The 17,458-nt window shown below is 41.8% G+C and overlaps 1 protein-coding gene across 2 annotated transcripts in view; it reads left to right on the plus strand.

Annotated features, from left to right (window-relative positions):
• The window catches only part of neto1l (neuropilin (NRP) and tolloid (TLL)-like 1, like), a 71,730-nt gene that overhangs the window by 36,014 nt on the left and 18,258 nt on the right, over nt 1-17,458 (plus strand). For both annotated transcript variants that reach the window (XM_030079388.1, XM_030079389.1), the window contains exons 5-6: nt 11,504-11,545; nt 11,875-12,002. In XM_030079388.1, coding sequence (XP_029935248.1) covers nt 11,504-11,545; nt 11,875-12,002 — 170 coding nt within the window. The remainder of the gene's footprint in view (nt 1-11,503; nt 11,546-11,874; nt 12,003-17,458) is intronic.

The raw sequence follows: 17,458 nt of genomic DNA on the forward strand, positions 1-17,458 counted from the left end.
TATCGCTCATAATTCCGTGACAGTGAAATGAAACACTATCTCAAGAATGCAATCAGACTCTCAAATTACCTTTCTTAGGGGACATTGTTTGCAGATCAGCAGATCTCTCCTCACTCTCTCTCTCTCTCTCTCTCTCTCTCTCTCTCTCTCTCCCACAGACTCTCTGTGTGCAGTAATGAGTGGCAGAGTGGCGATGTTGTGTTGATTTATTGCATGGTTGCCCAAATGGAACCTGGATGGAATGTGTCTGTCAGTGGGGCATCACTTAGATAGAAACACCTGTGATGCCTAGGGACAACTAACTGCTCCATCAGGAATGGGTTCCCGCTTGAGCCATCAGCGCATCTCACACAGACACACACACACACACACACACACACACACACACACACACACAGTCAAATGCACAGACACACAATAGAAAACACATTTGGAGCACACTCAAAAACATGCCCACAAACCTGCTTGCAATCACACACATGCACACAGATATGCAGAAAGTGGCAGAAGCACAAGCACAGACACCCACCCACACACACACACACACACACACACACAAAACACACAAAAGGTGGGGCAGTGGTTTGCTGAGTGGTGTTGTTGGACGATCAGGCTCCTGTCCTTGTCTGTGGCTCCCCAGGGCAATCTGAAAGGAGAGGAGGAGGACCAAGACAGTTGAGAGCTTGATCAGAGGAGGCGATGGAAAACACACACACACACACACACACACACACACACACACACACACACACACAGATCCACTCATAAACAGATTTCTCAAATCCATCACTGTGGATAAAGGTGTGTAATGAAGTGAGAGCCCATTTCAACACACTTTCCAGCATCTGCTGTCTTTCTCAACCTGCTCTATGCCACTTGATGGAGACTTTTATGTGATGTGGCTTACAGAACATGGGGCCATCGGTGGCTGCAGTGAGACTCAAACTCCCAACTGTGCAAAATTAGTTTTACCACCTGATTAATCAAGTTGTGTAAAACACGTAGGGACATCGGGTCAGAGAGATAGATGGGTGGACAGATGGATTTACAAGTTCAATTAACAATAAAGAGGTTTAGTTTAATATGAGAGTGGTTCTCTCCTTCACTATCAGTTTGGTAGATTGGCTAAGAGGCGGGCATGACAGCTCAACCAAATTAAATCAAAACAGAATTGATTATTAAATTAAACCTTTATTTTGCTAGGTGAGTCCTGTTACAAACAAACATTAAAAACACTTAAAACGAAGCATACATTAACAACTCACAGACTCCTATGCCTTCAACACAGACAGGAGGAAGTGGATCTAGCTAGGGAAACAAATACAAATTCCTATAGAATTTACCTCCAAACCTTTCACTACATTTTTAAATGCACTAATCAGGATCAGCCCATCGAGCTGGTAATCTGTCTGCAAGTGTTTCCAGGCTGCAGGGGCAAAAAACCTAAAGGTCTGTTTTCCAAGCTCAGTGTGAACCTAGAGGATGGACAGGGTGTCATTGTGTCATTAGAGCACAAGCAATAATTACTAGTTTTTTTTCACTGAGATATATCCACAAAGATAGGAGGGGAGCAGGCCAAGTATAGACTTGAAAAAAAAATGTACCTGTGAGGCTGTCTGCACAAGGCCAGTGAAGGCTACCGAGCTCATTTATGGCATATCAGGTGTAATGGTGAGTAAGAACTTTGCAGCCTGTGACAAACTTCAGAGCACAGTGGCGCACAGTATCCAGCCAATGCAAGTGTTTGGCAGAGGCATGCATGTGCAACAAATCACCCTAGTCAATTGGATGGGAAAATAAATGAGTCATTACAGATTACAGTTATCAAAGGAGATGGTGCACTTCTTCACTTTACAGTAATATAAACTGAAGAGTGTCAGATACATTGTCAGCCAATCACAGTTTCAGAGTTTGATTCGGACACATTCACAAGTACAAACATAACATCTGCCCTTTGTAAAACAATTTCTGTAGCCCTGCTATGTGCTTAATGTGACTGTTTACAATTAACACGGTAAAGACAGGGGCTGAATGATGTCATTTTGCTGTTTGTCTAGTGCATGCATACAGGCATTGGTGAGTGAAAATATTGTTTTTCTTGCACTTTGCACCGAAGTCATTCAGAAAAACATGACTCAGTGTTGTTTACAATTTCAGTGTCCATAAATATGGAAAGCAAACGGCAATGTGTGTGTGTGTCATGCAGAGGGCTAGAGTAAGGGATGGGTCTGTTGTCTTATTGGTTGCACTTCTACTGCCTGGGGGCAGTAGAGCTGAGGATGGCACACTCAGTGCCATCTCTTTTTATAACTCTAACCATCTCTGGTCATTCACAGACATATTTACTGCATTTTTACATCCATCTATATAATATGGCATAGATAGATAGATAGATAGATAGATAGATAGATAGATAGATAGATAGATAGATAGATAGATAGATTTCAGGTGGATGATCCTCATTCCGGCTTTTGTGAGTGTGTGTGTTCCCCCAGCTGAAGTGTCCTTGAGCAACACACTGAATTCCTGCCAGCTCCAAGCGCTGCTCTATAGCTGATTCCCTATGGAGATCAATAAAGTATCACATGAATTATTATGCTGATGCCTCTGACATCCAGGCTAAGTGTCCTTCAAGCTCTGATAGATGATCAAATTTTTTCAAACTGATGTTGTTGGCCACTGAACAGCTCCACTGCAGCAATTTGGGGTTAAAGGGCAATCCCAGCCTGATTTGAGTTTTTGGTCTTTTGCATTTCCATCCCTTCAGTGTTAATTATGACAGTTTTTCTATGCATGAGCTACCATTACTGTAAGATTTACGTTTTAACAAGTTTTGCCGTAGCGCTCAGGCTCATTCCCTCCCATTCAGTTCCTAATTGCACAGAAAACAACTCCAGAGACTTCAGGTTTTGTTGTATGCTTCACTGGGAAAGTTGCATCATTACCCTATGAAGCTATAAACTTTTACATTTTGAAGTGGGTCTGTTCGTATTTCATTTCACAGTAATGTGCACATTAGGAAACACTGACGCAAGACGACAAAGAACAAACACATAACTACCTCCTTACTCTTGATGATATTTGCTATGTGCAACCAATAAATATTACAAAATCTAGTGAATGGGAGCTTGACAGTTGATAGAGGTTGATAGTGAAGTAAATGCCTGCAGCTGTGATGGGTGTCTCCACTATAGAGGCTGCAAGAATTTGATTGTATCGGCACACTGAACAGGGTTCTTGAAGCTGAAGCATCTGTGTCTTTGTTCCCCCGCTGACCGCAACAAAAAATGCAAAATTGCAGGAAGTGGAGCCTCCAGATTGACATATGTGAATATGGACCTGTTCACTGGTTATTAGTGTTTTTATTCCCCTCCAAAAACGTTGTACCAACAGTTAATCTTCTCTGTGGTTACATACCCTTCTGACCTGCAGTAGTCCATGAGATAAAATAATAAAGCTTGATTTTGCACAATTATAGTCTAGCATTACTGTCATATTCGTAATAAGGGGCATCTTTTCATAGTCTGACATTTGTTTCAAATTTTTTGCTTCTAAACCTAATAAGGTGAGGGAGAAATGTCAAATCTTTCTCAAATTTTCAAAATAAATTACTGCATGATTCAATTGCACTACAGTACATTGTAGGAAAATATATTATAAAACTCCCCCGTGAATCTACTTTTCAAAAAGAGCACAAATTAAAATAGCAAAATTCAAAATTACTACTGAGGTCTCCTTTTCTCTTTCACCCTCTTCGTCTCTCTCACACACAGACACACACACACACACACACACACACACGCACACACTTCAGCGATGGCTGTTTTACATGTAATTTTGTACAGTCATGAAGCATGAGCAGCATCTTTAGCATCATATTTATTAACCCTTGCTGACAGGTTACAGCCTCTGACACTTTTTACAATGTTTTTCTGCCATGTGTCTGCTCTGTGTTCTGTGGACTTCTTTGTCAGCAGTGTGTTGTATAAATTGGCCCCAAAAAATGCAACTCACAATAGACACAGTTACAGACAGTGGATGAAGAGAAGGAGGGGAAGCAGTGAGAACAAGTGTTTTTCAAAGGTTGATCTTATAATGATAAAAGCGCTTGACTAATAAACACTAAGGAAATGCAGGAAATGAGCAAAACCTCCAATCACACTGAATCCTTTAAGTGCCATGCTCAAGGGTGCCTTGACAATACATTGCTAAGAAAAAAAACTCCATTTCCCCATCTGTGAACCCCCAAACTGTCAGTATGCTGCAGCCCATAATTCTGCATTCAGCACTGTACACTGGTTTTCATGGTTTCTGTGATACTGCCAGGTTGAAGAAAGAAAAATCTTCTTTTTTGTCATCTTATGCGCCATAGGTGAGAGACTGATTCTTTTCAAGTCTTCACAAGTCCAATTCAGCTGTTTGCGGGGTTGTGAGTAGCTGGTATTTCTTGTGGCATGGCATTGGGATGTACATCAGTGCTAATCGCTGTTCGGGGCGCAGACCCAGCTCACTGGCCATGACACCCAGGGTGTGGTGAATCCTATCAATTCCTGACAGATCCTGTGGCCTCCTCTAATTCACACACACTGTTCTGCAGTTGGGCTATCATCCATGAGGTCAACAAAGCCCTGTAGGATGGGTATTAGCTTTATAGCTCTCTGCGGTGCTGTGTCATCTAAAGGGATTCCACAACAGGCTTTTGTTTGCTCAGGCATTAGTGGCAGTGGTCTGAATACTCTAATATGTAACATGCATGTTTGTATAGGGACTGTATTCACGGTACACCGGCCGATTGAAGGCTGCAGATTTGATTCAGGGCTCAAGACAGTCCTTGGAAACTGTTCGAGTATGACAGGGACATTCACCTCTATCAAAATTGTTCTTTAGTTCTGATTGAAAGAGTTGGAAGTCATCAGACTGGTGTACTCTCTCTCTCTCTCTCTCTCTCTCTCTCTCTCTCTCTATCTCTCTCTCTCTCTCTCTCTCTGTGTGTGTCTTCACAGCTGTGGCTGGTGTGATTAATGGCAGCCATTCATTAGCTTGATCAACCACTTTAGCATCTCAGGGAGATTATTAATCAGATGCTTATTTAAATGTCACCGCTGAGCAGCTGAGAGGAAATGAGGCCGCTGGGAAATTGAGTCTTTGTGTGTGGCCTGGTTGTGTGTGTGTGTGTGCCAGCATATCTGTGTGTATGTTGTCTTTTGACTCCTGGATCATTGCCTCATGCTGATACACCCTCATTCTTATGCTGTGCTTCATTCATTTGGCTCAACAGTTGATACTAAAGGGATATGTAGTAAAGCAGTCTAATATACTGTTGTAAATGAGACATGTTGTGTCTCATTAATAAAACATTGTGTTTTGCCAGTATTATGAAGAGTATTTAAATGCGTGTGGGAATGTGCAGTTAATAGAAATTTACATCTCCTGAGTACTGACAGTTCGGCAGTGTTCTGCTTCACTTCTGTCTTTGTATGTGTGTGTGTGTATGCGTCCTTTTTGTGTTGGTATGTTCACAAACACCATTTCCCACTGCGCAGCAAAGCAGTGCTAGTCAGGGCTCTTCTCATTTGTTTCTGAGTTTCCACAAAAAAAGCAATTTTCCTATGATTCTTTTTTGTCTCTGGCTGCCAAAGTCACTATTGCTGCATTCCTATTATTATAAAAATCCTTTTGAACCAGTGTGGTGAATGATTTGGGTTGGCCTTTGCAATCTGCTCAGGATTACTTGTGTGGGCATTTGCACAGATCTCCTGTGTATTTCCCTCTGTCTCCTGCTGACCTTTCCGCCTGTCTGTCTGTTTTTGCTCGTAGGTTCCTGCACGTGCATGTCTGTGGGTTTGCATATTCTCACAAAGGTGTAAATGTGTACTTTTTGCTTATTATACTTCGGTGGTGATAGCGTTTCTGCCCTTTTAGTAGTGTAGTGCAGTATGTGTTTGTGTGTGTGTGTGTCTGAATGGTAAACAGTGCTGCGGGGCAACATAGTATCTCTGGCCCGGGCTTTAAAGTGAGCATTTTCTGTGTTGCAAAGGGTAAATACAGTAAGCCCCAGAAGATTACACTCTTAGTTGAGCTTTACAAAGAGGGGAGGGGCTGTGGCCACGTGTGGATGTGCTCTGAATTCAGCTCACTCAAGCAAAAGCATTTATACAATGCAGTGTAGACAGCAAGCACCAGGGAGAAGCTGCAGTATTCACACAATGTCAGAAGCAAACGCACGTATATTCTACAGCAGATCATCGCAAAAATGCTGGCCTATATGAAATGCTTATGGCTGTTTCATAGAGTCAGGCTCATGCCCTCCATTGTGGCAACAGACAAAGTGATTCTTGTGAGGATTGGCATGCACTCTGTTATCAAACATTAAGTGTGACCAAACTGATTTTACACAAGGTTTCTGCCATACAAATGCTAGGCTTAAACACACACTTAAAAGTCAAACCTAAATAATACAAAGAATAGTTCATCAATCATTTTATCAGTCATTTCAATTGATGTACCAATCAATTATGGGAGGAGGTTGGAGGAGGAGAGGAGGTGATTGATTTCTGTAAGGATGGAGTTCACCTGATTGAAATTCAGGAGCTGGGGTCTAAAAAGGTCAAGGGGTCGCAGGAGAAGCATTTACAGGCATTACTATTTCTGAGTGGGACCTTTGTTACCATGATAAGAATAGTTATTTATACAAGGACCGTATACATTTGTATGGGTGTGTGAGTGTGTGCACACGTGTGTACACTCGTGCATTCCCCTGAGGTTCCTTGGCCTTGTGATCGTGGTAGGTTAAGTGATGCCAAAGCCCAATAATAAATCTCAGCTGTAACCAGCACAGATGACCTGAAGGTCGCTGTTTCATTAACTGTCTTCCACTTTGATTTTCTCATCCCTCATGCCCTGTCCGCCTGCCTTACCTGTCCTCTCCATAAACTAAAAACATCCCATGGAAGGAAGCTGGAGAGGGATAAAAAGGGAAGAAGTGCTCGTTCCAAAAGCTGCAAAATGGATCACGCATTTCAGACTGTGATGGAGAGAGTGTTACAGATGCACGCCTGATTCCAGTTCAGTTCAGGCGTTTATCCAGTGTGACCACAAAATGATTGGGACACACACATGTTGACAATGTCACACAAAAATGCTATTGATGTTACTTGTTCCTCCTTGCTATTTGCCTACTTTTGCTAAGAGATCCCTTTTTTTTCCCCAAACTTTCATAAAATTCAGGGTTTGTTTACATGTCCCTGTTGGGAAGGCTCAAACAGGAAGACTAACGGCAAAAACCCAAACCTGGGAATTGACCACAAGAATTGCTCAGTGAAATTGGTTTCAATATGGTCGGTTTATGCACCATAGGAGCCACTTTTTCCAAATGCAGTTCCATCAGTCCCTACCATAGTAGGAAGTAATAAAGGGATGAATGAGGCTACATCTGTGTGTTATTATCTTGAAAGGTGAATATCTCTAAATTTAACTGGTGCTGAGCTACGGAGGGTAATGCAGGTGAATTTATTTGTGCTAGCAACGCTGTCCTCTGAAGATAAAGAGCTGTTCATGTTCACAAACACTTAAGTGTTCAAGGCCAGAGGAGCCGCTTGTATTTTTAAACTGCACGGTATTCCCTGCTCAGCCTTTTTACAGATTGGATGATTTGGGCCTCAGCTGAAAACAACAATTAATGAGAGAGATGCAGTGAAAGCTTTGGGAAAGGCTCTCGAGGAGCAGCTGAGCACCTCTCCGAACTGCTTTTGTGCTCACCTGAATGGTGTGCCATGTCCCAAATGATATTAAGAGTGTGAAACAGAAAGGGGTTTTCTGCAGCTTCGCTTAGATTTGTCACTGATATCCACTGGGCTTTCCCTCGCTGCACCATAAGGGAAGGTTTACCTCCTCTGAATCTCCCCTGGATCACAGCTCAAATCAGGCCAGAGTCTCTCTTTGATCACAGGTCTTATTCAGCTAGTGTCACCATGAGACACACCGATGTTCTCACACCATCTCATTAACATTTTTTTCTTTTTTTTCCCCTCCATATATGTTCTGGCAGTGGCTGCTTAGTGTTGCCATGTCCAGGACTCGTTCCTTTATGTCCAGCTCACACACTGAAGCTCTTACTCAGTTCTAGACAGGAAAATTAGGACATACATACACACAGAAAAAATGTGACATTTGCGAAGGGTGTTCATGCTGTGCAATCAGCCCTCGTTTTGAGTGTGGAGCTCAGTCAGCGGCAGCTATGTCTCGATTTGGCAAGGAACAATCAGATTTAATGTGAAGCCTTTTTTGCTTTTCCTATTTCCGCAGGCTCTGTCCTCAAATGAATGCAGCCTGGAGCTCACAGCTAACAGCATATCTTTGAAAGCACAACTGCTCTGTCACCAAGTGGGAATAAAACGGCAGCAGAATGAGTGTATCTGATGCAGTTCTGTCTTTTTTGGCTTTAAATTTCAAAGGCAATATATTGTGGCATGGTGACAAGGCAACATGCAGTGCCATTATTGGTGGTAAGTGACTCAGAAATGGCTCAGACTCTTCAAATCGATGTGACTTCCACTTTATAGATTTTATGTTGTACTAGCACAAGCTATTTTCAAATTTGCTTATTGTCAAACAGAGAAAGATTTATTTGAAAGTAAATTTCAAATGGACGACAGGAAGCTTCGTCCTAATAAGCAAATCTATTTATTTTGTCTTTGTAGAAATAAATGCCCATTAAAATTCCAAAGTTGCCTTCATTTGTGATGGGTAACAGTCTGAAAACACACGCGCGCGCACACACACACACACACACACACACACACACACACACACACACACACGCACACACACACACACAGAGTCATGTTTCCATCACTTTAGAGGACATTACACTGACTTATATTATTTTCCTGGAGACTTAACCCAAACCCCTTACCTAACCCAAACCTTAACCAAACCCTAAAGTTACCTTACCTTTAAATCAAGTCTTCACCCTAAAATTAATGATTTTTGTTAAGGGAACTGACAACATGACAGTATGACTGCATAAACAGATTTACGTCACCACAACATTAGTAATACCTGATACACACACTCACACACTCTCACACACACACAAATAAGCATGCTCATACACAGCATGCATAGAAATCAAGTGAGGAAGAAACATGTTCACGAGATTTTTTTTTTTTTTTTTTTTTTTTTTTTTTGTATTTGGTTAAGCAAACCTGGGAGTAATATAAAATCTTGGGGGATGAAGAAACTGGGATGTTTCCCTGGCAAGAGGAAGTAACACACGTCAGTGAGGCTGGGCTTGTTGATGTAATTTATTGTAACATCATTAAAACCTTTAGCTTCAAGCTGACTTTAACACCTTAACCTGAGGCTTCTGTTGACTTACAATGAGACGTTTGGTCTTTTGCCCAGTCCAGTGCAACACAATTGTGACACTGGCAACTTCCACTATGCACAGTATTTACAGTATTCTATCTATCTATCTATCTATCTATCTATCTGTCTATCTATCTACATATATATGTGTGTGTGTGTGTGTGTGTGTGCGCGTGTCTGTGTGTAACACCTTGGTTAATAGGTGACTTAATATTTATCTTGTCTTCATAAACGTTTGGTAGAAGATTGGATTCACATTTCCCAATGGCAGGGTGCAATATATATGGAATATAATTTTGATCATTTCCAGGTCTCAATATGTGTGGAAAAAGAAGGGAGACAATGGAAAAAAATGTTCTAAAAAAAATTTCTAAAAAGCCATTTTCTAAAAAGTGTGGTTCAGAATATCAGTAGTAAAGTAAATACATAAAGCAACAAATTTCGTTTTTGTCCACCCTTGGAGCAGACAGCTAATATGATTTCCACTGAGTGGGTTGGACAGAGCGATTCTAACACCTGTCAGTATTACGGGCTGCAAATAAAAGGTGGGATTTGATGGCTACAAGATGGGAAAATACATGTTTTCTGAGAAATGGCTGGCCCATCTGAAATATAAAAAAATGGTTGGCAAAAGAGAAAAGAGCATGGTGTAAATTGTGTAAAATCATTCAACGTCTTTAGCATGGCCGAGGCAGCCATCACTGGTTATATGGAAGGAAAAACCACGGTGATCTTGTGAAAGCACCCGGTGTCTCATCATTTTTCGCACAGCCCACCAACACAAGGCGAGCAAGTGATAAAGCCACCAACACATGTACCTGTTGGAGTATTAACATGCATTATAAAAATGTAGCTATCTGTATTGCCCAAGATGTTAAAAGTAGTCTGGACAAAAAATCTAGGTCTTCGTTTGAAATGGAAAATATTAAGGAACCATGCAACGGTCAGTGAAACCTTACTGAGACATTTTAATGCATTTGTGCTTCAATTTAACCCTTGTAAATCCAATTTTAGCTTTGTTTTGTTCTGATATCAGACTTAACAAGCTTGTTTTGTGAGCTGTAAGGTATTTTACATCAGATTTAGTATTTTAATCCTAACAAAAAGTCTAAAGTGTGCCAGTAGTACTTTAAGTTAATAATGAATTAATAGTTACTTTGTTGAATGGTAGTTTATATCCTACAGCATCACTATATAATAGTCCTACAATGTTTATCTGTTGCTCTCAATTTGGCTGCAAGCTGTAACCATGGTGATTTTAGCCAGTAGCCACTCTCCGCTAAAAATATGTTTATCTGGCGTCACTATACACGATCTCTCAATTAAGTCTTCAGGCTGCTGTCAAATGCAGTTGCTTTAGACTTTTAAGGATTAAATATGTGTTGCAGATAAGCCAGAGAGAACAACTGTTATATAAATGTTTCACCGTGATCTTCTAAATTTGTTTGGGATTCCTTAATTGAGGATAAATCAGGCGAAATCAGTGTTTTGACCAAATACCACCCTAATTAGGGCATTTTACGCAATTTAAAAGGGTTAGGGTGTGGATAGTGAGCAAAATGGTGGTCAAGTGTGGCTCTTTCAACACATGACCTACAGTTCTACTTTTATGTGATATTTTGCTTGTTATTCATTTACTGCACAGCTGCTCTAAAACAGCTCTTTGCTCGTGGCTGGACCTCGAATGTGGAAAATATATATTTAAATGGGTAAAAGCTGCCAGCTGAAAGGTCAAAGGCTTAATTACTTTTGCTCCATGAGATATGGGAATTTGAACGCTCATCTTCTCAAAGCTACTCACAACACAGAATGAAGCTAATAATTATTTCAAGCCGTGCAGTAGATCTCTTGCGCCTGGCTTTGTCACAGATACTTTTGTCTGATGACATGTGTGGCAATTAAAATGTCAACAGTGTTTCTCTTAGGTTACTGCAGGTGTGTAAAGTGGGTAAATGGGGGCATTTGAGGATCCCAGTATAAATTATTTTGAGTAAGGGCAGCAATTTGTAGTTTTCTTTGCAGGAACTTCCTCAATGCATTATGATATTGTGTTGTTTTTGCCTCTGTGAAGATCCTGAATCTGTAGTCATGTATTAAAAATGAATGTCGCCCCTGTCTTTTTCTCTCTCCTCAGATCCGGACTTTGCAGACTTGGGAGTACCCCCACCTCTGCCCTGTAGGTATACTCTCTCTCTCTCTCTCTCTCTCTCTCTCTCTCTCTCTCTCTCACTCTTTCTTTCTCTCATCCTCGCTCCCACTCTCACTGTCTCTCTGGCTCTCTCACTAACTTCCTTCTCACTTCCACTCTCCCTTTACAGTGCTCTTTACTCTATACTGTAACTCTTACAGTTATATTGCATTATTTGTATGCCAGTTCATTTCATGCATTCAGTGTTTCAAGTCCTTTTCTGATGTATGTGTGTGTGTGTGTCCATGTGTGTTTGCTGTGAATGGACGTGCCAATCTGTGCGTGTGTGTGTGTGTGTGTGTGTGTGTGTGATGCAGCATGTCAGTATGACATGGGCGGTCCGGAGGGGATCGTTGAGTCTCATCAGATCACCAGAGACGGGAAGGCCGGTGCTGCCGAGGCCGTCGACTGTAAATGGTACATCCGCGCTCCGCCGCGCTCCAAGGTTAGTGACACAAGCTGTGTTTCTATCTGACTGTCAGGCAGATTTTACAGTGTGTCAAACAACGCATCCACGAGGAAAATAAAGTCTTGCTTACTGAATAAATAATGCTACATCATTATTTGACAAATGCATTTCCATCACTATTCGGTGCATGATTTCTTTACCAACAGCACTTTCCAGCCTCACAAGCACCAAGATTGTTTTTGAGATTCTGAGAAAACTATACCGACATTTGTATTTCCATTTCTTTATATCACAATTTGCATAAAAGTACTTGGAGCTGCAGACGTACAGTAGATACACATGCGGGAAGACTGAAGATTGAGGTTAAAGGGTTACATCAGGCAGCTGTGATACTGTATGCAGGGTTTGTCTGCATCTGTCGGCAATATCCCTCCCATTGCGTGTAGTCATAGCTCTAAGGAGGGTTGTCCCCCTGCTAGGGTCAGACAGAAAGGCAGGGGGGTTTATTCAGGGTCAGGCCCATTTTTTAATCAGCGGGCTGTTGCCAAGAGGAGGAGGATGGAAAGAGAGAGAGCGAGAGAGAGGGCAGGCAGACTGGACAGAGAGAGAGAGAGAGAGAGAGGGAGCGTTAGTGCTGATGAAATAGTACCGCCATGCAGTTTGACCCCGAGGCCTGCAAAAAGCCACATTTGTTTAGTCTGCCAGTGCTCTCACTGTGCAGCCCTGTTTACTTGCATAGACATGCATGCATGCACACACAGACCCACACACACGATTATCAATCAGTGGTACACATCTTGTATTAGTGCTGCAGTTTTATCTAATTTTCTGAATATAAGACACAACCCCATGGACACATGCAAGAGCCACCCCATGACTGCAGGGTGGTGGCTTTGTTTTCATTGTTTGGGGTTAAAATGAGAATAGCATTGCTATTATTATATGAGGCTACAAAAGGTTTTGCTGCATTTGGAATATTTGCAGATATCCTGTATTTGAAGGTGCACTATACAAAACTGCAGAGGGCAGATTTAAGTAAAGACATTTACATTCAAATGACAAAAAACATGAATTAAGTATGTGTTATTGGACATGGCTAACATTTTTCTCAGTTGAATCTAAATATTCTCACTTAAAGCCAGGGACTACAAATGAAAATTAGCCTGCTTGGTCAACTCTGGCATATTTTCAAGAATGTTATTAGGTTGTTCATCTGTTCTTATTCCACATTTTCCATTTAAATCAATTTTTTTAAAGAGCATATGAGATTATAATAAAATTCTAAATTTAAAGAACCGGTGAAGTCCGAGTTTTATCTTGACAGGCACAAACACACAGACACACAATTTAGAAAGCCTCTCCTAAGCGTAATGCTGCTCACACAAATTAGCATCGATACAGATAGTATGGAGACTCATGCATTCTGATTAGTGCGGTTCATTTCTCTGAATGTGTGCATTGTCCCAGCACTCCTGGGAGCGAGATAAGGCAGCTGCGGCGTCGGCTTAACCGTGTCACTATTTGTTTCACTAATTCAGTGCCTGTTAATGTAACAAGATGCTATCCGTGCCGTTTGTGGCCGTCATAGCAATTCTTCCAAGACGTACACGTCAAAGAAGTGACTGAAACATGTTTGCAATGCTCTCGAGATAATCCAGAAGGAGCTCTCAAAAGGTTTTTCTTACAGTGCTGAAGGTGTTTGCGCCATGCCACATACATGTAGACACACACGCACACACACAGAGCCTTCTCATACGAGTTGCCGATAACATTAGTGCAAAAAGTGATTCATGGCCACGGCTTATCTGACATATTTTCCGCATCGCAAATCTCCTGCTAATGTCCTTGTTTCTCTTCAAAAATGTCCTTCGGATCCAACCATTAAAAGCCCCAAGGCGACAGGAACTATAAGACTGTGTCCTTCAGCTGTAGACGATCTCTTTGTGATCATCTCTCATGTGGAACCGTACAGAGGAACAAGTTTCAGGAAGTACTCGGGCCACTCTTAAATGTTCTGGTCGTTTCAATGAGGCAGAATTGATGCTTCAAAGTGCTGTGGGTAAGTCTGCCATTACAGTGGAGCTACAGTACCAAAAGAGTGTTCGACATCTGTGCGTGTGAAAGGCTGATTGAGAATGTCAGTATGATGTATTTTACTTGGTCAGAATCAGTGTCATATTTCGCCCTGCAGGAGTGTCTTGCAAGACAAGTCACGAGCTGAAGGCTGACAGTCATTGGCACTGATGGACAGGCCCAAAAAAAAAAAAAAAATCATTTTTTAGTGCAAATCCGTCCTCAGCTACACACACAGTGCTACCGCTGTAACCTCCACTGCCACCCACATGCCGCTCACACTCAGTTACACATGAAACACATAAAAGTTTCATCCTTAATCTCTGTTTGTCTCCTTTGGTCTCTTCTTTTCTCTCTTTCTCTCACACACATGTAAAGGTAGTCAAGGAGATGCAGAGGGTGCCACTGTCTCCATGACTGTGTGCATGTGTGTGTGTGTGTAGGTGCATGCACGACCATGTGCTGGGTGCAGGGCAGGGCTTTCAGAGCTCTATGCTGATACAGTGCTGCACTGTACCCAGTGTGCAAGAAACAGCAGAGAGATAATGGCATCCTATACCGGAGGCTCTAATTAGACTGCACCGGAGTGTTCCAACACCCAAGAGGAGGAGAGGGGAGGGGAAGGAGGAAGAGAGGCAGAGAGGGGAGAAGAGAGGGGCAGAGAGGGAGGGAAAAATGGAAAAAGGAGGATAAGGGAGAAACATATTTAATAATGTGCTTTATCGAAGATCTAAACATATTGGGGTGAAATTCAGGTGCGAGGAGACAGATGGGGAGAGAGAAAGGGAGGGTATTTGAGGAAAAGGATGAAGCCAGGACAAGGAGAAAGAGAAAGGGGAGAAACTGAGGTAAAGATATCCCAAACAAGTAAGTAATAATGACTGCATGTTGTCGCCAGAAACACCAAGTGACAGTACGGCACCAAATTAAGTACCTCAAGGTGATGTTTTGTGCCCTCGCCTGTCAAAAAACAAATGAACTACCTGATGATCAACCATATCTTGTCTTATCACCAGTATCCAGGGTAACACGCTGGAATACACACCGTGGCAAATAAGCTCACACAACACTTTGCCAATGCGAGTGTGTGCTATATGAGCATTTGTCATTGTCCACAGAACTAGAATTCCCCCAATTTCCCCTAATCTTACTGTATTGATCCAGCATGGCAGAGACTGGTATCTTTCTGTTGCAGTTTTGGTTGAAGGAATACTCCAACGCTGTGGGCAAAATACCCTGTTTCCGACTCACCCAGACTGAGACAAGATGTTTGATACCATCTTCACCAAAAAGTCGTTTTAGGAGAAGTTAATTTGTGCCGGCTCTTCGTGTACCTTCAGCAGTGTGCGGATCAGTGCGATAGATGAAAGGTTACGTCTGTTCAGTGGTTACAGTTCCACCATCTAACTTTTCCTGAAACAACATGTATTTCAAATGCTGTAAGATTTTTTTTTATTTATTTATTTATTTTTTTTCACTTTTGACAGAGCTAGGCTATCGACTCCCATATACTTCAAGTCTTTATGCTAAGCTAGGACAAAATGCTGTAGGAACTGAACCAGTGGACGCACGGAGGTGAAAACCGTGTCCGTGTAAGTCGGAAAAAAGAGTATTTTGCCCACAGTTTTGGAGTATTCCTTTAAGTAAGAGGATCAAGCTGACAGCCTGAGCCACAGCAACACGTTTGTATCTTTTTCTTAAATCACTTGTGTAGATATCCTCTTCCATTATCAATCAATTTCATCAAGATAGCAACAGCTCTGTAGAAAACATGGATGAACCAAAGAAGTACCATCGGTTCACCAGTCGGCTGGCAGTTGGCCCATTAGCAGTGTAAAATATTCCCTCCATTTCTGTCATTAATACACCATAATACACTTGAAACATTGATGCATAGAGAGACAATTTTCAACGAGAGGAAATGGATGCCAATTTTTCTTACAGCGTAGGATGTACAAAATAACCACTCCTCGGTGTTTCTGTAGTATCGTTGCTTAGGGTTGTTTGTGTTTGGACTGCTGTCAAAACTCAATCACAGCTGTTAGTTGTAGTGGGATATTCTCAGATGCCTCTCCACCAACAAGAAGATACACTTAGATCTTTTTTTTTTTTTTTTTTTTTTTTTTTTTTTTAATATACTGTATCACAGAGATAAAAGCATAAGGGGGATATTTATAGTGTGATCAAGAAGGGTCAGCACAGTGAATGTGCTTTTTAAATCATAACAGGCTGCATCTCCCTTTGGCATCAGTCTGTTTTCTTCAGAGCGCCTGCCTCCTCTGTCAGAGACCTCCCATGTCATTCCATGAACATAATGGCTAAAACGTGGACACTCATTCTGACTGTAATGAACAGACCGAATGCTGATACAGGCACCTTTTAGCCACAGGAGGAGCACATTCTTGTGTAGTCAGTGATGGATTCTGCAACATTATTGGGCGCTGCAGAATCAATGAGGAGGCGACCTGTTTTCCCGCTGGAGCCAATGCTCTCGCCTTGCACTCTGGTGATGATATCTGTCTGATCCATTGCCTGCGTTTGGCTTTATTATGGCATCTGCGCACTAATTTATCATCATCATTGGTTAGTTATGAGATTTTACCAACAGCACGCCCGGAAACAAAACATCAAAAGTTTTTATTTGTGTCTGTGTTTTTGTGCATGTCTTATACAGCATGTCTTATGTATATAGGGGCTATCAGCTGAATAATGAGATCCTCCTGATGGCCTTTGCAGTCAGTGCAAATTTCAGTCGGTGGTTTCTGTCAGAGGCTGTTTTGGTGAATACAAACGATAGAGCTGACATCATAGAAATAAAGCATTCCAGTTATTTTTTCATGCTTAAAGCTTGGCAGGGATACACATGAATGAAATGAAAAAGGCTGTGCACTGTGATACCATTTCCACTGTTTCATGTAATAAAAATGATGCATTTTCGATCCAAGACCGTAAGGCTGTCATCTTTCACAGCATAAAACGGTGTATGCGGCTGCATGGTGCGAAAGCTTTTTTATTTTATTCTTTTATCAATGTGTTGCGCGCCCCAGGCAAACAACAACATTGAAGGTGCCTTTGCTTCTTTGTTCTTCAGAATTTGGACTACATCAATCAGTATTCCCTTTTTATATGGTAAACAGTTACAACGGTAGCCATCTCAAGAAGCTGACATTATGTATACCCCTGCATTGGTGCTGCAGACTTTACCAAACACTTCCTATTGGCGGTGAAACAACATAACTGAGGTTTGTATATTGACTAGGGCTATTTCCCCAGATACAGTACCCGATTAATGAAGTGTGTGGCATGTCCATATCTCCTCGCTGTGCAGTCATAGATCAAAGACGATCATCTGCCTGTCCTCTTATCCAAGAGAGACATCAACACGCCCATACTATTTAAACCTCTCCTGATGGAGGCCA

Source organism: Myripristis murdjan, chromosome 20 (assembly GCF_902150065.1).
Source record: "Myripristis murdjan chromosome 20, fMyrMur1.1, whole genome shotgun sequence".
NCBI lineage: Eukaryota > Metazoa > Chordata > Actinopteri > Holocentriformes > Holocentridae > Myripristis > Myripristis murdjan.